This window comes from Molossus molossus, unplaced genomic scaffold (assembly GCF_014108415.1).
Source record: "Molossus molossus isolate mMolMol1 unplaced genomic scaffold, mMolMol1.p scaffold_m16_p_21, whole genome shotgun sequence".
Taxonomy (NCBI): Eukaryota; Metazoa; Chordata; class Mammalia; order Chiroptera; family Molossidae; genus Molossus; species Molossus molossus.
Genome location: NW_023425357.1, coordinates 30,091,954 through 30,110,837, shown reverse-complemented (window position 1 = coordinate 30,110,837; position 18,884 = coordinate 30,091,954). Strand labels below are relative to the sequence as shown.

Sequence of the window (18,884 nt, the reverse complement as noted above, 5' to 3'; positions counted from 1 at the left end):
AACCTGATGAATCTGATTCACTCACTTCTCCTGAAAACACATCCTACTATTCTCATCTCCTGTTTACTTGCTGAGTCAAAGGACTCTGGGTGTGTTTGGGAGGGCCTGTTACCTACTGTCTCAGCTACACGTAATCTGGTAACCTTTGCTCAGGTTGGAGGACCCACTGCAGGAAAGGTTGTGGCCCTGTCTCTATCCCCAGCATTTCTCTCCCCTTCATATTCTCCTGGTGTCCAGGAAGCCCCTCTCCTCCCCAGCAGACAGCCCTTCCCTATCCCTGGGACTGACGGCTGCTGTGTCTGAATGTGTTGTCACGCGCTCTGGGCTTCCCGGTAGACTTGTCAGAGTGTATCCCTTGGAGGCTGCTCCAGCTCCGCTTTGTCCTGTTCCTTGTCTCTGCCTGGGACCATGGACGGAGAGGAGTGTGCTCCCCAACCATGCTCTCAGAAACTGTGTTCACTTATTTTCCACATTGCGCAGAGCCCTCATGAAGACAGCTTTTTGTCTCGTGGGTTGCTGGGGAGAGATCTCTGTAGACACTGCCTTGTGTCATAAGAACACAAAGCAGCCTCAGAGTGGGCTCACCCGAGAGGACTGGGCTCTTGCTGTCATCAGGGAGAACTTTGCAAAGGCAGCTGTGGAGGACAGAGTGCTGTTGGGACCACCTGAGAACGGAGTATCCCCGGCCCCATCTGGAGAATGGGGAAGGGAAGGGGCTCGGACTGTAACCCGGAGAACTGCTTGGTGCTGCCCATGACATCTCCCTGCCAGCAGCCACGGGGGAGGGTCCTCCTGTCCTTTCACTTTCACCTTCATAGGAGAGCAGGCTTGGCAGCCTGATAGTCTAAGCAAAGTCACCTGCAGAAGCCACACTCAGAGTCAGGGTTCCCTCAGAGGACGAGGAGGTTGGCTAACCAGCCTGAGACATCACTGTGGCTGTTCTTATTCTGTTCCCGCTTATTCCCTCCTCTTCCAATCGAAAACCACCTCCTCAGAGGGTGTGTGTGTGTGTTTGCATGTGTGTAAACTAGAGGCCTTAAACTCAAGGATCTCCTTTGCAAAAGCCAGTCCTTTACCACCAGAGGCAAGGAGAGGGCATGTTGCATGGGTCCTATCGTGGAGTTTGTCATAAGGTGATGAAGGTGCTTCAGAAACAGCAGTCTGGCCCCTCTGTGTGCACCATCAGTGTGAAAAGGAGGCCTTGTGTCTTGACTCCTCCTATTGTCTCTTTTCTGAAGACACCTAGACCTTCCGGGTAAGAAGGCTTTAGCCACCTGGGTTTTGTATATGGAGTGGGAGTCTCCAGGGCTGGTCTAGGTCCTGTTCTTGTTCAGATAAAGCACAGCCTTTCAGGGTCCACAGGCCTAAAGCCCCAGGCTGGACCTCTAGGTATTTATTTTGGTTTTGCCATAACATATCTTACCCATGATTTCTTATCATCCCAACTTCCCAGCTTCACTTTATCTCTTCTAATTAAAGAAAAAAGCGTGTGGAGACTTAAAAAGTCTGTGAAGTATAGAGCTCACAGGATCTTTCCAGAAAGGGGGCAGGATGAGGCTTTCCCAGTGGATAGAGAAAGAAATGCTATTTTCTTCGGAAGAATCACTAGACCTCCTGGTCAGTGCCTTGGAGACTTCCCATCTACACACACACACAAACTTTCTGTAATTGCTGGCACCAATTGGGGAATTTTTAAAGAAAATTTACAGTGGTTACATAAGATGAAATTTAGTTAACCACCAAAGGAAAAAAAGTAGAAACCTCCTAAATGAGGCAGATAGAAAGTAGTATTTTTCTTATTATGAGGGTTGGCCTGAGCCTAGGGTTGGAAGGCCTCCAGTAGCCGCCTGCCAGATTGAAAACACAAAACACATTTAGTAAAGAAAGGTAAGACTAGTGCAACTGGTTTGCCCAGTGCTCAAGAGAATGTGAAGACCAGTAGCCTGTGCTCTCGGGGCAGGTGCTAACCGCCTTGCTGGAGGGGTAGGGAAGGCACCAGACCCCAGAGCACTGAAGTCGACATCCTTGCTCTCCTCTTCCAGGGCGGCTCTGAGCCCAGGACTCCTAGGAGATAAGGAAGGAGTTGGAGGGACCCATTTTTGTGGGTAAATGTGGTTAGCTTGAATGGCCTTTTAATTTCTCTCCCTTTCCAACATCTGTTTGTGGTTCTGAGACTGGGGGAACTCGCTCTCAAGAATGTGTACTCAAATTTTGACCAACCAATTGCTTAGCTAGCAGAGTGAGCCTCAAGATGGGGACCTGATTTTGCTATGAGCAGAAGAGAGTTGTATGCGGGGTGGAGGAGGGACGTACAGACGACTGGCTGCCCATTGAAAGCATGGGAGTCCCTGGTTCCAGGACCAGCCAGGGGTTCTTGGCCCTGGGGAATTCTGGTGTGTGGCAGGTTCCTTTGCCAATGGTATTAGGAGAGCTTGGTGGTACTCAGATCAGCTTTAGAAGATTCTCTCCTCAGCTTTCTTTTATTTTTAATTAATTGATTTTTTTAATGTTTTTATTGATTTCAGAGAGAGAGGTAGATGCTCTGGCTGGCATGGCTCAGTGAGTAGAGCATCAGCATGTGGACCAAAAGGTCCCAGGTTTGATTCCCAGTCAAGGGCACATACCTGGGTTGCAGGTTTGATCCCGGGTCAGGGTGCGTGCAGGAGACAACCAATTGATGTGAGAGAGACACATCTCTTTCTCTCTACCTTCTTCACTTTCTGAAAATAAAAAAATATATATATCCTCAGGTGAGGATTTAAGGGGAAAAAAATGAGAGAGAGAAGTAGAGAGAGAGAAACATCAATTGGTTGCCTCCCATACGTGCCCTGACTAGGGATCGAACCTGCAACCTAGGTATATACCCTGATCTGGAATCGGACCAGTGACCTTCTGGTGCACAGGACAATGCTCAGCCAACTGAGCCACACCGCAGGGCTCTCCTCAGCTATCTTTGGGGTGCAGACCCCATGTTCTGCTTCTTCTAAGATCCTGACTGCCTTTTCCTCCTATCTGCCAAAGGTCATTGTCCCCAACTTCAGGGCCCCTGAAGTGCTGAGTGTCACACAAGGTTTAAAGGCAAGGGAATCTGGCTCCCTTAAAAGCAGGAATGCCTGCTGCTAGTTTACCTGTAGCCGAGCCAGCAGACCTGAGTAAGTGGTGCTTATTTGGCCTATGTCTCCACTGAGACCCTATATTTGGGATGGAAATGCCTATTCTTGGGTCTGGGGGATCCAGGTCCTGGCGGGGGATTTGCCTAACCCTGTGGGGCACTGCCATGAGCTGTTGTTAGAGATGTGGTAGCAGCTGCCAAGTCTGGCTATAGAGGTGTCTGGCCTGGTGTTCCTCCTACAGGAGGCAAAGGAGGAGGGCGCTCCCAGCAGTTGCTGATTGGCAGGCCAGGCTGCTGGGTGAATGAGTGGGTGGGAGGGAAGGAGGCCAAAGGAGGGGACTGAATGGGTCACTGTGGGGAGTCTCTGTCAATCAAAGCCCTCCTGAGCTTTAGTGGCTCCCTCCTGGGCTGTCGTCATTGGTTGCCACAACAGTTGGATCATACCTCACAGTCCTGGGGTGTTTGGGTGGGGATGCTGGTAGGGGAATTCTCTCTGCTAGAAGTCTCCCCTTTGCCCAGAGATTTCCCAGGAATGAAGCAGGCAAGTCTTGGCGTCAGTGGCACCGCCCCTTCCTTCCCCCAGGAGACTGGGCCAGCAGCTCTGCGCATGCTGAGAGGCTGCCAGACCAGGCTCTTCCGCACCTAGGCTGGAAATGAGGCCAGGGGGTGGAGACTGTGTCTCTGTGTCATTTGCTGGGGTCCTCCCTCTGGCTCCCGATTCCCTTCCCACCAGGGCCTTGCCTGCCATCAGGCACAAGGAGAAGCGTGTTATGTGCAGTCCCACACTCAGCTGCCAGCTTCAAGCAGTCAGGAAGCACAGTTTTGTTTGTGTGTTCTCATCAACCAGCATTGGTTGAAACCCCTCCTCTGAGGACCTGGGGATGCCAAGGGGCATTGGAGTCCATCTGCACAGTGGCCTCAACTTGTGCCAGGCCCAGTGTTCTTGGCTTTGTGCTATGAGGTCTCCCCACAGTGGGCATCAGGCTCCCAACTGAGAGTGTGGAAGCCTTGTAGGAACCAGTTGATTGCCAAGCTTCAGCTTCAGTCATTTCCTCTTCCCTGCTAGGCTCCCAGGGACATCTGGGGGCTGCGGATTCCCAGGGCCCCAGGGATTGGGACAGGAAGTTTTACTCAACCCACTCCAGCATGTTCCTGCCTTCCACTGTGGGAAGAAGGCTGCCCCCTGGGCACGGTGCTGGGTGTGAGCACTGCTGGCTTCCCCACAGTCAAGTTCCAAGCCCCATCCCAGTAGCCTTCAGGCAGCCTTCGGCTTTACAGACAGAGAAAACGACCACAGATTGTCCTGTGGCCAAGAAGCTGAGAGACTTTTCTCCAAGCTCATGTGCACGGCCCGTGACATTTTGAATTGTTCTTTTTTGTTTTGTTTTTTATTCTCACCCGAGGACATTTTTCTAGTTTTTGTTCAGATAGAGTGGGAGGGAGAGAGAGAAGGAGAGAGAGAGAGAGAGAGAGAGAAACATTGACTTGAAAGGGACACATCAAGTGGCTGCCACCCGCATGACCCAACCAGGGCCGGGGACAAACTGCGACCCGGGAACTGAACCCGGGTCTCTTCAGACTGTAGGCCACCGCTCTAACCCCTGAGCAAAACCGGCCAGGGCTTGAATTGGTTTTATCTTGGGCTTTTTCCTCGGACTTCCTGGTGAGCAGCTTTGAGTCACCATAGCCTTCTAGGCCATAAAGAAGCATCATTTTATGAGCCCTAGATGTTTCTTTTTCCACCCAAGAAATCAGAGGGCACAAGGAAACAGCAATGTAGCAGGGCACCAGTTAGAAAAGTGGTTCTCAACCTTTCTAATGCTGCGACGCTTTAATACAATTCCTCATGTTGTATGTGGGCGTTATCTGTATGTGGGCGGACCCGCCTGGAGACGGAGCAGTATCTCTGTTCCTAAGACCATCAGAAATATGTGTTTTCCGATGGTCTTAGGTGACCCCTGTGAAAGGGTCATTCGACCCCCAAAGTGCTCGCAACCCACAGGGCCTGCCCAACTGTTCATGAGCCCTCTGACTTAGGCAAGATATCTGACTTCTGGCTTCAGTCTCTATTTTTTTTTTTTATCCTCATCTGAGTACATTTTTGCATTTATCTTCAGATAGAGCAGGAGGGAGAAAGAGAGAAATAGCGATGTGAGAGAGACACATCGAGTGGTTGCCATCCACACAGCCCCAACCGGGGCAGGGACAGACTGCAACCGAGGTACATGCCCTTAGTGGGAACCGAACCTGGGACTCTCTGGTCTGTGAGCTGACACTCTAACCATTGAGCCAAACTGGGCAGGGCGGCTTCTGTTTTATGAGGGGGTGGGGGACCTTTTTTCGAAAAATTGAATTTTACAATTTAGTGGCATTTAGAACATTCACAGTGTCATACAATCACCATGTCTATCTAGTTACAAACATTTCACCCCAAAAGAAAACCCCTCGCATGATTCTACTTATATGTGGTATTTAAGATAGTCAACCTCATAGAACCAGGGAACGAATGGAATGACGGTTCCCAGAGGTTGAAGAGAGAGGGAAATGGAGGTTGCTACTCAACAAGTATAAAGTTTCAGTTATGCAAGATGAGCAAGTTCTAGAGATGTCCAACATTGTGCCTGTAGTTAAGACTGCTGTACACTTAAATTTTGTTAAGAAGGCAGATCTCCTGTTAAATGTTCTTACCACAAAAAGGAAAAAAGAAAAACCTTTATCATTAAATACTCACTCCCCATTCCCTTCTGCCCTTGGCCCCTGATCTACTTTTTGTCTCTATAAATTTGCCTATTCTGGACATTTCATGTAATAGAATCATATACTAGGTGGCCTTTTGTGTCTGGCTTCTTTCACTTGGCATAATATTTTTCCAGTTCATCCACACTGTAGCATGCCTTGGTTCTCCATTCCTTTTCAGGCTGAGTAATAGTCCATTGCCTGGATATATCACGTTTTGTTTATCTATTCATTAGTCGGTGGGTGGATATTTGTTTCCACCTTTTGGTTCTGGTGAATAGTGCTGCTATGGATGTACATGTACAAATATTTGTGAAAGTACCCGCTTCTTCCATTCTTTCTTGCCTTGTATTACTATACTTCTCTAGTCATCACCATACATATATATATATTTTTTTTATCCTCACCTGAGGACACTTTTCCATTTTTTGTTCAGATAGAGTGGGAGAGGGAGAGAGAGAGAGAGAAACATTGATGTGAAAGGGATACATCGAGTGGTTGCCACCCATGGGAACCGAACCCGGGTCTCTCTGGACTGCAGGTCGATGCTCTAACCGCTGCGCCAAACCAGCCAGGGCTAGTCATCACCATATTTTAAAACCAGAAATCAGTGCACTTAATCTTTGTGTATGTTTAGGGGAAAAGTCTGTTCAGGGAAACCGTTTACCTCATGCTGCCTCTGCTACACATCTATCCCTCTCCAGGCCCTCAAACCCTACCCCTAACCCTGGGCCACTTATTGGTGATTAAACCCATTTCATCCTCACATAATTAATGTGTGATCTGCATGTTTATCTCTGCAGTGAGGGCCTTCAGGTCCAGATCCGCCTTGGGCTTCTGGGTCCCCCACAGTGCCTTGTACCCAAGCAGTCCCAACCAGTTTTAGACCCATGCCTGCTTTGTGCCACCTGTCTGCTGGTCACTGACCCTCTTCTATCCTCCCATCTTCCTCTGCAGATGACGTGCTGACTAAAGACGCGGGCGAGTGTGTGATCTGCCTGGAGGAGCTGCTTCAGGGGGACACGATAGCCAGGCTGCCCTGCCTGTGCATTTATCACAAAAGGTATGAGAGGACAGCAGGGCCGACCTAGCCAGATCCCAGGGGGCTCCTTCCTTTGCTGTTTGTGGGGAGAGAAGGGCAACACTCATCATTCTGTTTCTGGTTGCAGGACAGCTCCCTCCCCCTCTCACACACTGCGGGGAGTTAGTGGGGTTGAGGCAGAAGCCAGCATAGTATAGGGCCAAACCAAATTGCCAGAGATTCTGCTCTGGGTTGATGGCCTGCCTGAATGGTGGGGGTGATGGGGAGACCTGTGGAGCTCCACAGGTTAGAGATGCTTAGGATCCCACAGAGCCAAAGATTCCCATCTTTGGAAGGTTGATTTTTCATTCGTCTCCCCAAGCCTTCTTTTCTTCCATGGGCCTCTCTGCTCCACGAGGTGAGACCCCTCATCAGTGCAAGAAAGACATCAAGGAGGGGTGTGCTTGCTGCCCCTGCATCCACCCCTTTTACCCAGAGGGCCAGAAGGCAGGAATGGCCACTACCTGGCACTGAACGCTGCTATAATTAGCAGGGCTGAGATTTGTCCTCTGACTCCAGCAAGAGCCTTGTTCTTGTTTCCAGTTGGAAAGAAGACACCTCCCTATCCAAGACGGGAGGACGTTCTGTGCTGCCTGTGGCTGCCACCTGCTCTTGGCTCCTCGAGCCTCAGAGCTTCTTTCTGACACATGGGCTTTTCCTAAGCCTGACTCACAGGGCCACTGGCCACAAGGCAGTCGTAGTTCCTGGCACACAGATGCGGCTGATGCAGGGGAGGCTCAAGGTTGGCCTGGAGGAGGGGGTCTTGGTCCAGGCCCAGTACAGAGTGCTCCAGATCCCTGGCCACGCACCAAACAGAACCAGAAGAAGGGAATCTTTGGCTCTGAGGAGAATTATGCAAATTACCTGTCTGGATCCTGTCTTTGAAAATACCCAGATGTTGGTTTACAAATCAGAAAGCTGTCTTGAGGCAATCTCTGTTCCCTCTGATTCAGACAGCCCTTTCTGTAAACGCTGGAGACCAGGGTTTCACTGTCAGCCTTCTGTCTGGCTCTCCTTAGCAGTGTCACTAAGCCAGAGCGCTGTCCTTCTCTGAAACCATAGCCAACCGAACTAGGTATTTTAGGGGTGTTCTAAGAAGTCTCCCCGTGGGGAGGGAGCACTGAAGCTGCTTCTTTGACCCAGGAGAGGGCTCTCTCAGGTCCCCAGAGCTCAGAGGTATGCGAGCGAGTCTTGGTTCCCACTTCCTGCCCTTCAAGCCTTAGGGATAGCTGACCAGCTGCCCTGCACTCTGGCTGTCCTCACTAGTATCTGTTGCCATCCCCCTGGGCTCTGTGCAGGTAAGGTCTTGATCCTTTTCAAGGCCATACTCCACCCTTCCAGCGTCCAGATCCACCCAGTCCTGTACCCACCATGCCAGGTTGGCTGCCCAGGCTGAGCCAAGATCAATCTTGGTGTTCTGCCTTCTTGCTTCAGAGAGTGGGTATCTGGGGATACACTTGTTTTCCCCTGGCAAGAGTTAGAAAACCCCTGCTCAGAAACCTGACCCCGGGAGCAAGCCCCCTAAAGAGCATCCTGGTCAGCAACAATGTGTCTCCCCTTGCTGCTTCCCACCTCAGCTGCATAGACTCGTGGTTTGAAGTGAACAGATCTTGTCCAGAACACCCTGCGGACTGACCCTGCTGGGCTCGCTTGCTGACTCTTCTCAAAGGTGAGCCGGTAGTTTCAGGTGCTCTGGGCTCAAGGCTTGGGATCAGGTCACTCTGGGGCCTGAGGGTGGGGGCTGAGTTGCCTTTACACACCCCTAGGAGGGAAGCAGGGGGCAAGGAGAACACCTTTTCAGTTAGCAGTTCTGTGGTAGGGTGTGATTCTGGGAAGGCTAAGAGATGCAATCTTGCATGATTATGGAAAGAAACCTGCTCAATACAGTTGATTCTTTGGGGGAAAGACCAATTTATTCCAGACGTTTAAGGTGAAATCTCCCTTAAGAAGGTTCAGGAAGAGCCTTTTGGAATGTGCCAGGAGGGAGAAGCCACATGAACTCGGGACCTTGGGCTTGTACCTGCCTTGTGCTTGCTGAGCAACTAGGGCAAGTCCTCACTCCTTGTCCCTATGTAGACATCACACTTTCTGAACAACATAGTCTGTGGGGCCATGCGTTGTCCCCTGTGGTACTGATCAACCATCGTTCCACTGCTGGTTCTTCCCGCCTCAGGCTGCCTCCCCCAAACGGATCTGAGACCTCCAGGCCAGGCTTAGCCCACCCACCCCTCAGCACAGGTCCCTGGTTCCACAGCAGGCCAGTCAACTCTCTTCCCCCCCCCACAAAATGTGCACACGTGTCTCCGTCTGGAAACTTCCGGTCTGACCTCTCCATTTCTTTCCCAGGGCACCCTGCTTACTGCTGACCATCCTCTCCTGTCCCCCATCTTACCTGTCCCTTCCGAGTTCTGGGCTGGCACTTTCTTTTTCCTGGGAAACTGAAACTCTGACTCCACCTCCTCTTATATCCACAGGTTTTGGGGCCTCTTTTCTCTCTCTCTCTCTCCCTCTTTTTTTTCTCTTTTGTTCTTTGTTAGGTTTGTTTTATTTATTCCAAGTAAACTTCCAGAACAGCTGATGATGGCACACAAATCAGGGACATTTTCTCTTTTTACATTCACCTCAAAAACTGAGGACATGGGGAGAAGAAACAGTGAGAGTGAGGCAGAGGGAGTGGAGCCTGGCGCTGGAGTCCAAGTCCAAATTCCCGGCCTGGCGTTCGCCTTCTCTGGGCCCAGATTGGAACCACAGGCACCCAGCCCGGCCTCAGCCAGATACACGCGGCTGGCTACGGCCCGACGGGAGAATGACTTATGTATTGTGGTCCACACAGGGACAGCCAGCCCTGTTCCTGAGAGGAGGCTTCGGACACTGGGGCAGAGCTGAGCTGGGTACACCAGTGGGAACAGGGCACCCCTACCGCACTGACTTCAGAGAATGGTTCTCCCTTTCTCCCTGAGGACACCAAATTGGATGAGCCACGAGTTTGAGAGAAGAAAGAATCGACTGCCCTCCTCCCCCTCACCCCTCATCCCAGGAGGGAAAGGGCATTTTCTTTTTCACCTTTGAAAGGCATTGTGGGTCTGTCTCTAAAAGTGTTTACAAAAAAAAAAAAAAAAAAATCATAAAAAAAAAAGTCTAGTGTCGACTGGTGTTTTCGCCCGTGATGTTTACAGATTCCTGTCTGCTGCCCAGCTAGAACCCACTCAGTGACAGAAATGAACAGAGCCAGGTTCGCATTCTGATGGCCTGGGAGCCCGCTCGCACGGTCCTGTGCCCAGCGCCCGTCGGTTCGGCCCCCTCCATCACCAGCCGCTCTGCCTTGGTTTCCTTTGTCCACTTTTTTGGCTTGGTTTTGCACTTTTCTTCCCCTTGGGACCCTGAGATCTTGACTTCATTGCCAAAAAAATTTTTTTAAACCCATGGAAGACCTTTCCCCCCTCCATTCCTGATTCTCTTCCCTCCATCCCACCTGGTTCTGGTCAGTTCAGAGGATTTAACAATCACAAGTGTCCTGCAAAAATGCCTGAACATTTTCCTTAGACCCTTGTGGATTTTTTCCCAGAAAACTTAAACAAACAAAAGACCTGTTAAAGGAACATGTACAGTTACCCGTTTTCAGGCACTCTGAGAACATTTTAGCCATTGATGTTCACATGTGACATCAGCCCATGCAAGATAGGTTTCTGTATTTATATATTAAAATACAAAAAAAAAAAAAAAACCCTTATAAAATGTTTTAAAAATTGTTTGAAGTTGGGGGAAAAGCTTTCTTCATTAGTCAAGATGTTTTGATATGGTATTAAAATAATGTCTAATAAAAGATGCATTGTGTGACTTTATTTTAATGGTGCTGTTACGCAATCAGAAAATGGGGGTTGTGCACCCTGTCTCCCACTCCCCCACCCCCACCTCCTTAGCCTTCCTTCAGGGTACTACGTGGGACTGCAAGTGGGATGGGGTTCTCAGAGCAGTCGTGCCTGGATAGAGGGAATGTGGCAGGTCAGAACCCAGTCCCACAGGTTTACTAACCCTCAGGTATCATAGAATCAGTCTGCCATCACCTGTGGAGTGGTTGTGACAAAACTCTTTTGCAAGATCTGCAGGTGCAGAGATCTCAAAGCCACTGGAGGCTGCAAGGATGTGGGTTCTTCCAGGTGTTGGCCCATTGCCCCGCCTCCCCGCCTGCCTTCATCCTTCCCTCCTATCAGTCCGTCTCAGTGCTGACTCATGGGCATGTTTCATGGAGGCCCAGAGACAGGCCCTGTTTTGGGGCTAAGCCAGCTCAGAACCACTCGGGGCACACAAGAGTAGGTACAGCTCAGGCTGGGCGGGAAACTCAGGGCAGTGGGTAGCACTGCACACCCAGCCTTAGTCCCCATGCCAGACAGGCTCCCAGAGCAGTATCCAGAACCTGTGAAGGGCAGCTCTGAAGGGAGACCACTCCACACCGCTGCCCTTTCAGGCCTCTGTGTGCTGTTGCCCTCTGGGCCCTAACCCCACCAGGCCCTGGTTCTGCAGCTGTCTTCCATCAGACAGTTCCTGAGCTCCTACTCTGCAAGGGCATTGCAGGCCCATGGGCAAATGTGAGCTGAGGTACAGGCACACTCAGTCAGTACGTTCAGAGATATACTAAAGAAGAGTATGTGTGTCTGAGCCTAGGCATTGGAGCCAGACCCTCCTGAAGCAGAGACCCAGGACCAGTGATCACCGTGGTGGCCAGAACGTGGACTCGAAACTATCTACATGTGGCTCTTCTACTTCTTGGCAGAATGATCTTGGGGAAATGACTTAATTCATCTAAACTTCAGATTCCTTGCATGTGAAGTGGGGACAAAGTCATGCAACTGAAAGGTCACCAAGAGTCTGCCCAGAAGCCCTGGCACATGCACAGCAGGCCCTCTGGTAGCTGCGTCACCGCGGAGAGCCTTGTTCTGTTCACAGCGCCGCCTGCTTCTGCCTGGCAACCGCCTCCCTGTTCTATGTTTAATTCCTCCAGCACAGCTGGCCTGAAGGAGATCTCCTTGCCTGACCCCTGGGCCTGCAAGCAGAGGGCTGTATGCCCACCTCAGTTGCTTAGGCCTGGAGGCCTTGGCAGCATCCTGGGTGAGCTGAGTGGTCATGAATCAGGTGAGGCAGGGCTGGTGCTAACCCCCTCTCTCACCCAAAGTGACTTCCACTCCCACCTGGCACACTGCAGCCCTCTGCTGACTACCCTGCCTCCAAACTCAGACCCAGATTGCCAGCTCGTGGGTGGGTGTGGGACAGGGGTGTCTGGGCTTCCCAGGTAAGAACTGGTATCTGTCTTCCATCCAGACAGTTTTCAGAGGGGAGGGGATAGGGAGGAGCTGGGAGGTAGGTTCTACCCACTTTCTGGGGGCTTCCTGGGCAGGAGTACATGTATCAAATCATCTAGTGGCTTTTCAATATTGTTGAGGTTTTAGGAGAATGTCCTTATTCTTAGGAAACATATGGTGAATTATGTAGGTGAATGATGTCAAGGAATATGTAAATTTCACATGGGTTTCTCCAAAATAAGACACAACATTCATTGTTGAATCTTCAGTGGCTGCTGTCACTGAACAGTGTACTTGTTCTTTCAACTCTTCTGTATATTTGGAATTTTTCCTAATAAACTGTGGGGAAATGGCCATTTGCTGAGCACCTGCTAGTTGCCAGACAGTGGACGAAACCTGGGAGGTGGGGTCTAGTGAGCTGTGTCTCCATGGAACACAGGAGGCTGACCTGTATGGGGTGGTTTGGGGTGGGAGCCAATGAGACTGGCCCCACACCACCCCTTGGCACAGCTACTGCTCCCATCCAGGGCAGCAGGGGGATGGAAAAGTTACAGAGGAACAAACTCCAGGCTTCACCCAGTATTAACACAGAGGAAGGGTTTCTGAAACCAAGTAGACTGAGGAGTCACAGAGGGCTGCCTCTGCCCAGGGCCTGAACAGCTGACGGGAAGAGGTGAGAGAGATTGAGGGGTAGAGGCAGGGAAGAAACTCAAGAGTTGGCTTGGGAGAGAGTGAGGCCAGAAGGAGGGTGTCCCTGCGGGGCTGGCCAAGCCTGTTTCCTAAGGAGCCAGGGGATGAGGGAGTTGGGCCCATGCAATGGGCTCCTGGGACCTTCAAGGGGTGGGTGGAGAGTAGAAATTGGCTTTCAGGACATGAGCCCCCTCCCCAACCCTCAGAAGTGAGGGGCTGTAGGCCCTGACAGAAGGGAAAGCTGGGCACCACTGGCCCAGCAGATGCTGTTGTGTGTTTATGGTGGCAGGTGCCCTCTCGTGGGTTTAGGGGGAACAACTGTAACCGAGACATTAGCTCTGGCCTGGAATCCCAGGGCCCCTGCTAGACAGATTCCAACTTTGAGGGCAAAAGAGCTGAGAGTATAACAAATCATACTTGGAGAGGCATGGTACAGGGGAGTGATTTCACTTCCATATCCAGGGATTGGTAGCAGCTGCTTAAAGGACATGTTCAGAATGTTCTAAGGCACAGTTGGAGCTCAGTGGGGGAGTCTGTCATAAGTGATGTCCGCCTTGGGCAAGTCTTCAGGCCCTGGGATTCCACCAGCAGAGCATTTGGGACAAGGACCTGGGTTCCTGAAAGTGACCATCTGTAGCCTGAGCACCATCCCTCCCCAAGCTGCAGTAAGTCAGAGGACAGGTCTGGAACGAAGGCCGGGGGTGTCACTGGCCAAGTGACCTGGGGGTGGTGGGCAGCAGGAGGCCATTCACAGCTACTGCCTGCTCATCTCCAGGCAGCTGCAAATGGCATTCAGGTTTCTCTGGGGGTGGGGCACCAAGAAGAACTATCAAGGTCCCTTCCCACATCAAGAAAGGAATGTTCCTGTCACCAGGCAGATGGAATAGGGATAAGGGTGCTGAGTTCCTCGGGCTTTGTCCCAGGCTCCCAGCAGTGGAGAGGCATGGATGGAGGGGAGTGAGCTTAGCCTTTGGGGTGACCCACACTGCCTCTCCCAGCCAGGACAGGATGTGTAAGAGAGCAAAGAAGAAGCACCTTCACCAGGAATGATCCTGAGCTGTTTACTGGACCAAAGGCTCCCCGAGACAGCAGGAGGCCCGAAGGAGCCAGGCCTTCAGGCTTCTCCCCTCTGGCCTTGGGCTCCAGATAAGAGTCATGGACAGGGCTGTTCTGTGGCATGAAGAAAGAGTCCAGACGGGATGTTCCATTGTCTTGGGGCTTGGGGACCCAGTGCTCGGAGCCCCTCATAGCACCTTGCTTGGGTTCATGAGGCCTCGGGGATCCAGTGTGGCCTTGAGCTGCCTCATGATCTCTATGCCCACGGCACCCACCTCCTCCTGCAGCAGCTTCCGCTTGCCCAGCCCAATGCCATGTTCCCCAGTGCATGTCCCGTGGAGCGCCAGTGCCCGCCTGGGAAGCAGTGAAGAGACCATCAGTGGGGGGCTCCTCCCACTCCCTTGTCTCCCCCAGGCTTTGCTCTTACCTGCCCAGCTGGTATGCAAAGGCCTCGGCCCTGCGGAGCTCCTCAGCATCCTCCGGGTCTACCACCAGGACGCAGTGGAAATTGCCGTCGCCCACATGTCCAACCATGGTTCCTAGGAGCCCAGAGGACCAAGCTACTGCCCCCAGCTCAGCTTCCACCCTCTCCTCCCCTATTCCAGCAGTGGGCAGGCAGAACCTGTGAGCCCCGAGGCCTGCAGGTCCTCCTTGGTCTGCACCAGGATCTCTGGCAGCCGGGAGATGGGTACACAAACATCAGTGGCATAGCCCTGGGACAGGGGGCAGGCTTGTGAGGTTCTCCCCTTCCCCTGGCCTGCCCAGAGGTAAGGGGTCACTAGTCCAGGTCTGAGGGGGCTTGGCCTTGCACACACAAACTTGCCTGCTCTTCTCTAGGCCTCAGTTTCCCCTGCACAAGATGGTGGCTGGGGCCTGTAATCCAGGCAACATAGGCTTCTGCAGCTTTTGCCTTGCTCCCCACCCTCGCTGGTGTCACTGCCCGGCCCCCATGTACCCCCTTCCCTGTGCCCATGGCCTGGCTCAATGCAGAAGCTCCCTCCTGAGGGTTTGGCAGACTACTCTGCTTTCCCTCTAGATAATGAGAAACAACTAGGTGGGGGCAGCCCTGCTTGCTGTGGGCCTCAGCCTATGGCTCTGGACACCAGGTGAGTGGGCTGAGCAAAGGGTCCATGGGCTGAGCCATGGGCCCCACGTTCCCCCAGCCCAGCTCACCTTGCAGCCTGGCCGCAGGGCCAGGGCTGCGTACCAGGCATTGTGCCGGGCTGCCCAGAGCTGGTTGCGCTCTTCCGCCTCCTTGGCCCAGGAGAAGTTGAGGGCTCCATTGTACTGGGTGATCTCCTCTGCAAGGGGCAGGGGAGTTGACACCAGGCCCTACTCTGGGCAACCCCCTGCCCCAAGCACCCCAGCACACCTGCCCGCTGCAGCTGCTCTGCCAGTGCCTGCTTAGAGCCATGGAACTCGAGGAAGAGCGTGGGTGCCACAGTGCAGTTCAGGTTGCTGTGCCTGTTGCAGGCGTCTATCATGACCTCATCCAGGAACTCTGGGCCAGGAGAGGACAGGTGAGGTGAGAGCTGGTCTTCAAAGGGGGTCTCTCCAGAGGAGCACACCTGGACTGCCCAGTTCCTAGCTCACCAATGCGGGCCACAGGCACTGCAGCCTGGAGGATGTTAACGGTGGTATCCACGGCCGCCTGGACACTGGGGAATGCACAGGTGGCAGCCACCGTGGCCTCAGGTACAGGGTGCAGGCGCAAGGTGGCGGCTGTGATGAGCCCCAGTGTCCCTTCAGAGCCCACAAAGAGCCCGGTGAGGTTGTAGCCAGCTGCGCTCTTCCTGGACCCCAGAGACACACAATGTAGGTGAGTGCCCAGCCATGTAACAGTGGATTTCTGGTCAGACATCTGGAGCTAGGAGCTGGGGCACTGTCCCCCAGACCCCTGCCAAGTATGGTGCTGAGCCCAAGTTCTGGGCTGCCCCTCTGCTCAGGCTGCCATCAAGGCAGATGTTCCCTGGCACAGGCCATGTCAGCCTCATGCGAGAATCTGAACAAACCCCAGGACACTCAGCTTTGTCCCACGTGACATTTTCAGAAGCCTGGCCACCTATGGAAGAGGTGCCAATCTCTGTGGGTAGAGTACTCACCGGAAATGACGGCCCTGGCCTGCGGTGTGAAGCAGCTCCCCGCCGGGCAGCACCACCTCCAGGTTTAGCACATTGTCTCGAACAGTGCCATAGCGCACAGCATTGGTGCCTGAGGCCCCAGTAGCTGCCATGCCACACAGAGAGGCATCTGCACCTGGGTCTGGAGAGCAGAGGGCAAGCAGAAGGCAGCCTGGGGCAGGCGCCCAGGTGTAGAGGGGTCCCTAGAAGCCCCAGAAAGAGCCCTTCCTCCAGGGAACCCTCAGGGTCCCAGCCTACCCACAGGAAACCAGAGGCCACTGGCCCGCAGGTAGGTGTTGAGCGCTTTGCGTGTGACACCGGGCTCCACCACCACAGAGAAGTCTTCTGCATTCAGCTCCAGGATTCGGTCCATGTGGGTCAGATTGATGCAGACACCGCCCTGGCAGGAGGGGTGCCAAGGGGCCGGCTCACCTAGTGTTTCTGCCAGGCTACAACCCCCAGGACCCTACTTTGAAGCTGACCTCCCAGCAGCCAGAGCAGATCCTCAGAATGGCAGGTAAGGAGGATTGGACCTGAACGACCACGCTGTGTGGTGGTGGGGATGTCACCAATGTGACAAGTGTGGTGGGGCCAGAGCCTGGCCAGGGAAGGGGCCACCTTACCTGCACAGCACAGACTCCACCCTCAAGCCCAGTGCCTGTTCCAAAGGGGATGATGGGCACGCCTTGGTTGTAGCACAGAGCTGCCAGCCGGCTGACCTGCTCCACATTCTGGGGCCACACCACAGCGTCCGGAGGTTGGCACCTGGAACCAGACCCTCCGCAGTTTAGAGGGGCATGGGACTCTGGTCCTGTCACGTTTCAAGGATCCCTAAGGTATTACAGGGCCTGGGGCACCACCGTGGGACTGGGGTGTGGTGGAGAGAATGCCAGAGTATCCCAAAACAGATGAGTGGGAGAGGAGCCAGCCCAGAACCCTCACTCCTGGCCAGGGGCTGGGACAGAGGAGGGGACCCGCCACACCTGTGTATGGACTCATCGTGCCCGTGTTGTTGTAGGACTGCAGCAGCAGTAGACACATGGGGGTTCCCCACAACCGCCTTCAGAGCCTCCACAAAGTCCTTGCTGAGTTTTCCCTGCAGGGAAGAAACATGTTGCCAGGGCCACTCACAGACACCTGGGGCCACAAGCCTGCCCCTGTGGCAGGAGGGGGAGGGGTGGGGCTGCCAGCATCTCAGGCCTCCTCTGCCCCACCCCCCACTGACACCACCTCCAAGACCCAGGCCTTGCCAGTGGGCCCACCAAAAGCAGATATACTCTGCAGGTATGCCCTTTCCAAACAGAACCACAGGGGTCAGTGTTTCACTTCCGAAAAAAATGCCCCTGGATGAAAATAAGACTAGATTCGCTCTACGAAAGGGGGCATCAGCAGGGTTCCATAACGTATCCAGCCCTGCCTTAATGACTTGGAAAGGTCGCTCATCTCTGTCCCTTCTCTAAGACCAGCCAGGCTGCTCTAAGCACACCAGAAACAGTATGAAAAAGGAAGGACAGGAAGTAAAAGCTCCATTGCCCACCAACTATGGTGCCCCCACCACCCCCCCTTGACCTTGCCTGGAGGCTTGTAGGGTTCTTGGAGCCCTTCTTCCCATTTTACAGATGGGGAATAGAGGCCAGCTAGTCAAGGACAGAACCTGGCCCTGGCCGGTTTGGCTCAGCGGTTAGTGCATCGGCCTGCGGTCCGGAGAGACCCGGGTTCAGTTCCCGCTAAGGGCACGTACCTTGGTTGCAGTTTGTCCCCGGCCCTGGTTGGGTCGTGTGGGTGTCAACCACTCGATGTGTCGCTTTCACGTCGATGTTTCTCTCTCACTCTCTCTCTCCCTCCCTCCGTCCCACTCTATCGGAACAAAATATCAAAAAATGTCCTCGGGTGAGGATAAAAATAAAAAAAAAAGGATAAAACCTGGCCTAAAACCAAGTCCTTGCCTCCCAGAACCCAAGTCTTTGCCTTGCAGGCACTCTTTCAAAAGGTGTGTGTACATTCAGGCACAGCCCACACACCTGTCGTTGGGCACCCCTGAGTCTCACTCATGACAGCTGTGAGAATCTTGGCCATCTCACTCAACACCTACGCTTGACACGGGGTGAGCCCATTGATCCTCTGCTCAAGGTCACAGGGAGCTGGGGCAGTACAGAACCTGGTGGGAACTTGGTGTGGGTGGGGAGCCCACCCTCCAGGGGGCTTCCCCTGCCTACCTGCCTAGAGCAGTAGCCCCTCCAGGGGAACAGCCCCCAGGTTGCTGTAGCCCGGAGTAGACTGGCCATAGCTGGGTAACCGCTAGAGAGGTGTGGGCACTTAAGCTGGTTAGCCGCACCAGCCCATTGGCTGTGCTCAGGGTGGAGCCTGCTTAAGGTGGCACTTTTTAAGGAGGCCCTGCCAGACCTTGCTGAGTCAGGTATGTCTGCCAGGATCAGTACTTCTAAAGGAGAGGTGAGGCTTGCCTAACACAAAGGGAAACAGAATAGCAGGGCTTCCTGTGGTTCTTCAAACAAAGGCAGACTCCTTGTCATGGCCTTAAAGGTCCTGCCAGTTCCTGCTTACCTATCCATCTACTCCACTTCCTTCCAATCTCCTCTTTGGCATCCGAGCTCCAGCTTCATTTTCCCTTCCTGTATACCCTCAACTCCAGCCAGGCTCAGGGCCTTGGCCATACCCTTGTCTTTCTCACCTTGCAAGTCTCAGCTCCAGTGTCCAGAGTACGCGAAATTGGGGCTGTGAGGTGGAAATGTGCAGAGGAGAAATGGAGGAGGGCAGTGAGACAAGCCAAGAAG

At 53.1% G+C, this 18,884-nt stretch overlaps 2 protein-coding genes across 5 annotated transcripts in view; one reads left to right on the top strand and one right to left on the bottom strand.

Moving 5' to 3' along the window:
* The window catches only part of ZNRF1 (zinc and ring finger 1), a 115,290-nt gene extending 103,374 nt beyond the window's left edge, over positions 1-11,916 (top strand). Inside the window, exons 3-5 of one of the 4 annotated variants that reach the window (XM_036275565.1) lie at positions 6,806-6,911; positions 8,507-8,598; positions 11,592-11,916. In XM_036275565.1, the coding sequence (XP_036131458.1) occupies positions 6,806-6,911; positions 8,507-8,564 (164 nt within the window). In that variant the 3' untranslated portion in view covers positions 8,565-8,598; positions 11,592-11,916. The other 3 variants (XM_036275564.1, XM_036275563.1, XM_036275566.1) reach the window with 3 other exon arrangements.
* Positions 11,917-13,963: 2,047 nt separating this feature from the next.
* LDHD (lactate dehydrogenase D) lies at positions 13,964-18,393 on the bottom strand. The gene is made up of 11 exons (XM_036275955.1): positions 18,309-18,393; positions 17,076-17,188; positions 16,716-16,857; positions 16,351-16,492; positions 16,075-16,234; positions 15,566-15,765; positions 15,345-15,473; positions 15,146-15,273; positions 14,595-14,685; positions 14,400-14,511; positions 13,964-14,326 (listed from the first exon to the last, which is right to left on the bottom strand). The coding sequence occupies exons 1-11, from the start codon at positions 18,375-18,377 to the stop codon at positions 14,161-14,163; spliced, it is 1,452 nt and encodes a 483-aa protein (XP_036131848.1). The 5' UTR covers positions 18,378-18,393; the 3' UTR covers positions 13,964-14,160.
* Between the last annotated feature and the right edge of the window lie 491 nt (positions 18,394-18,884).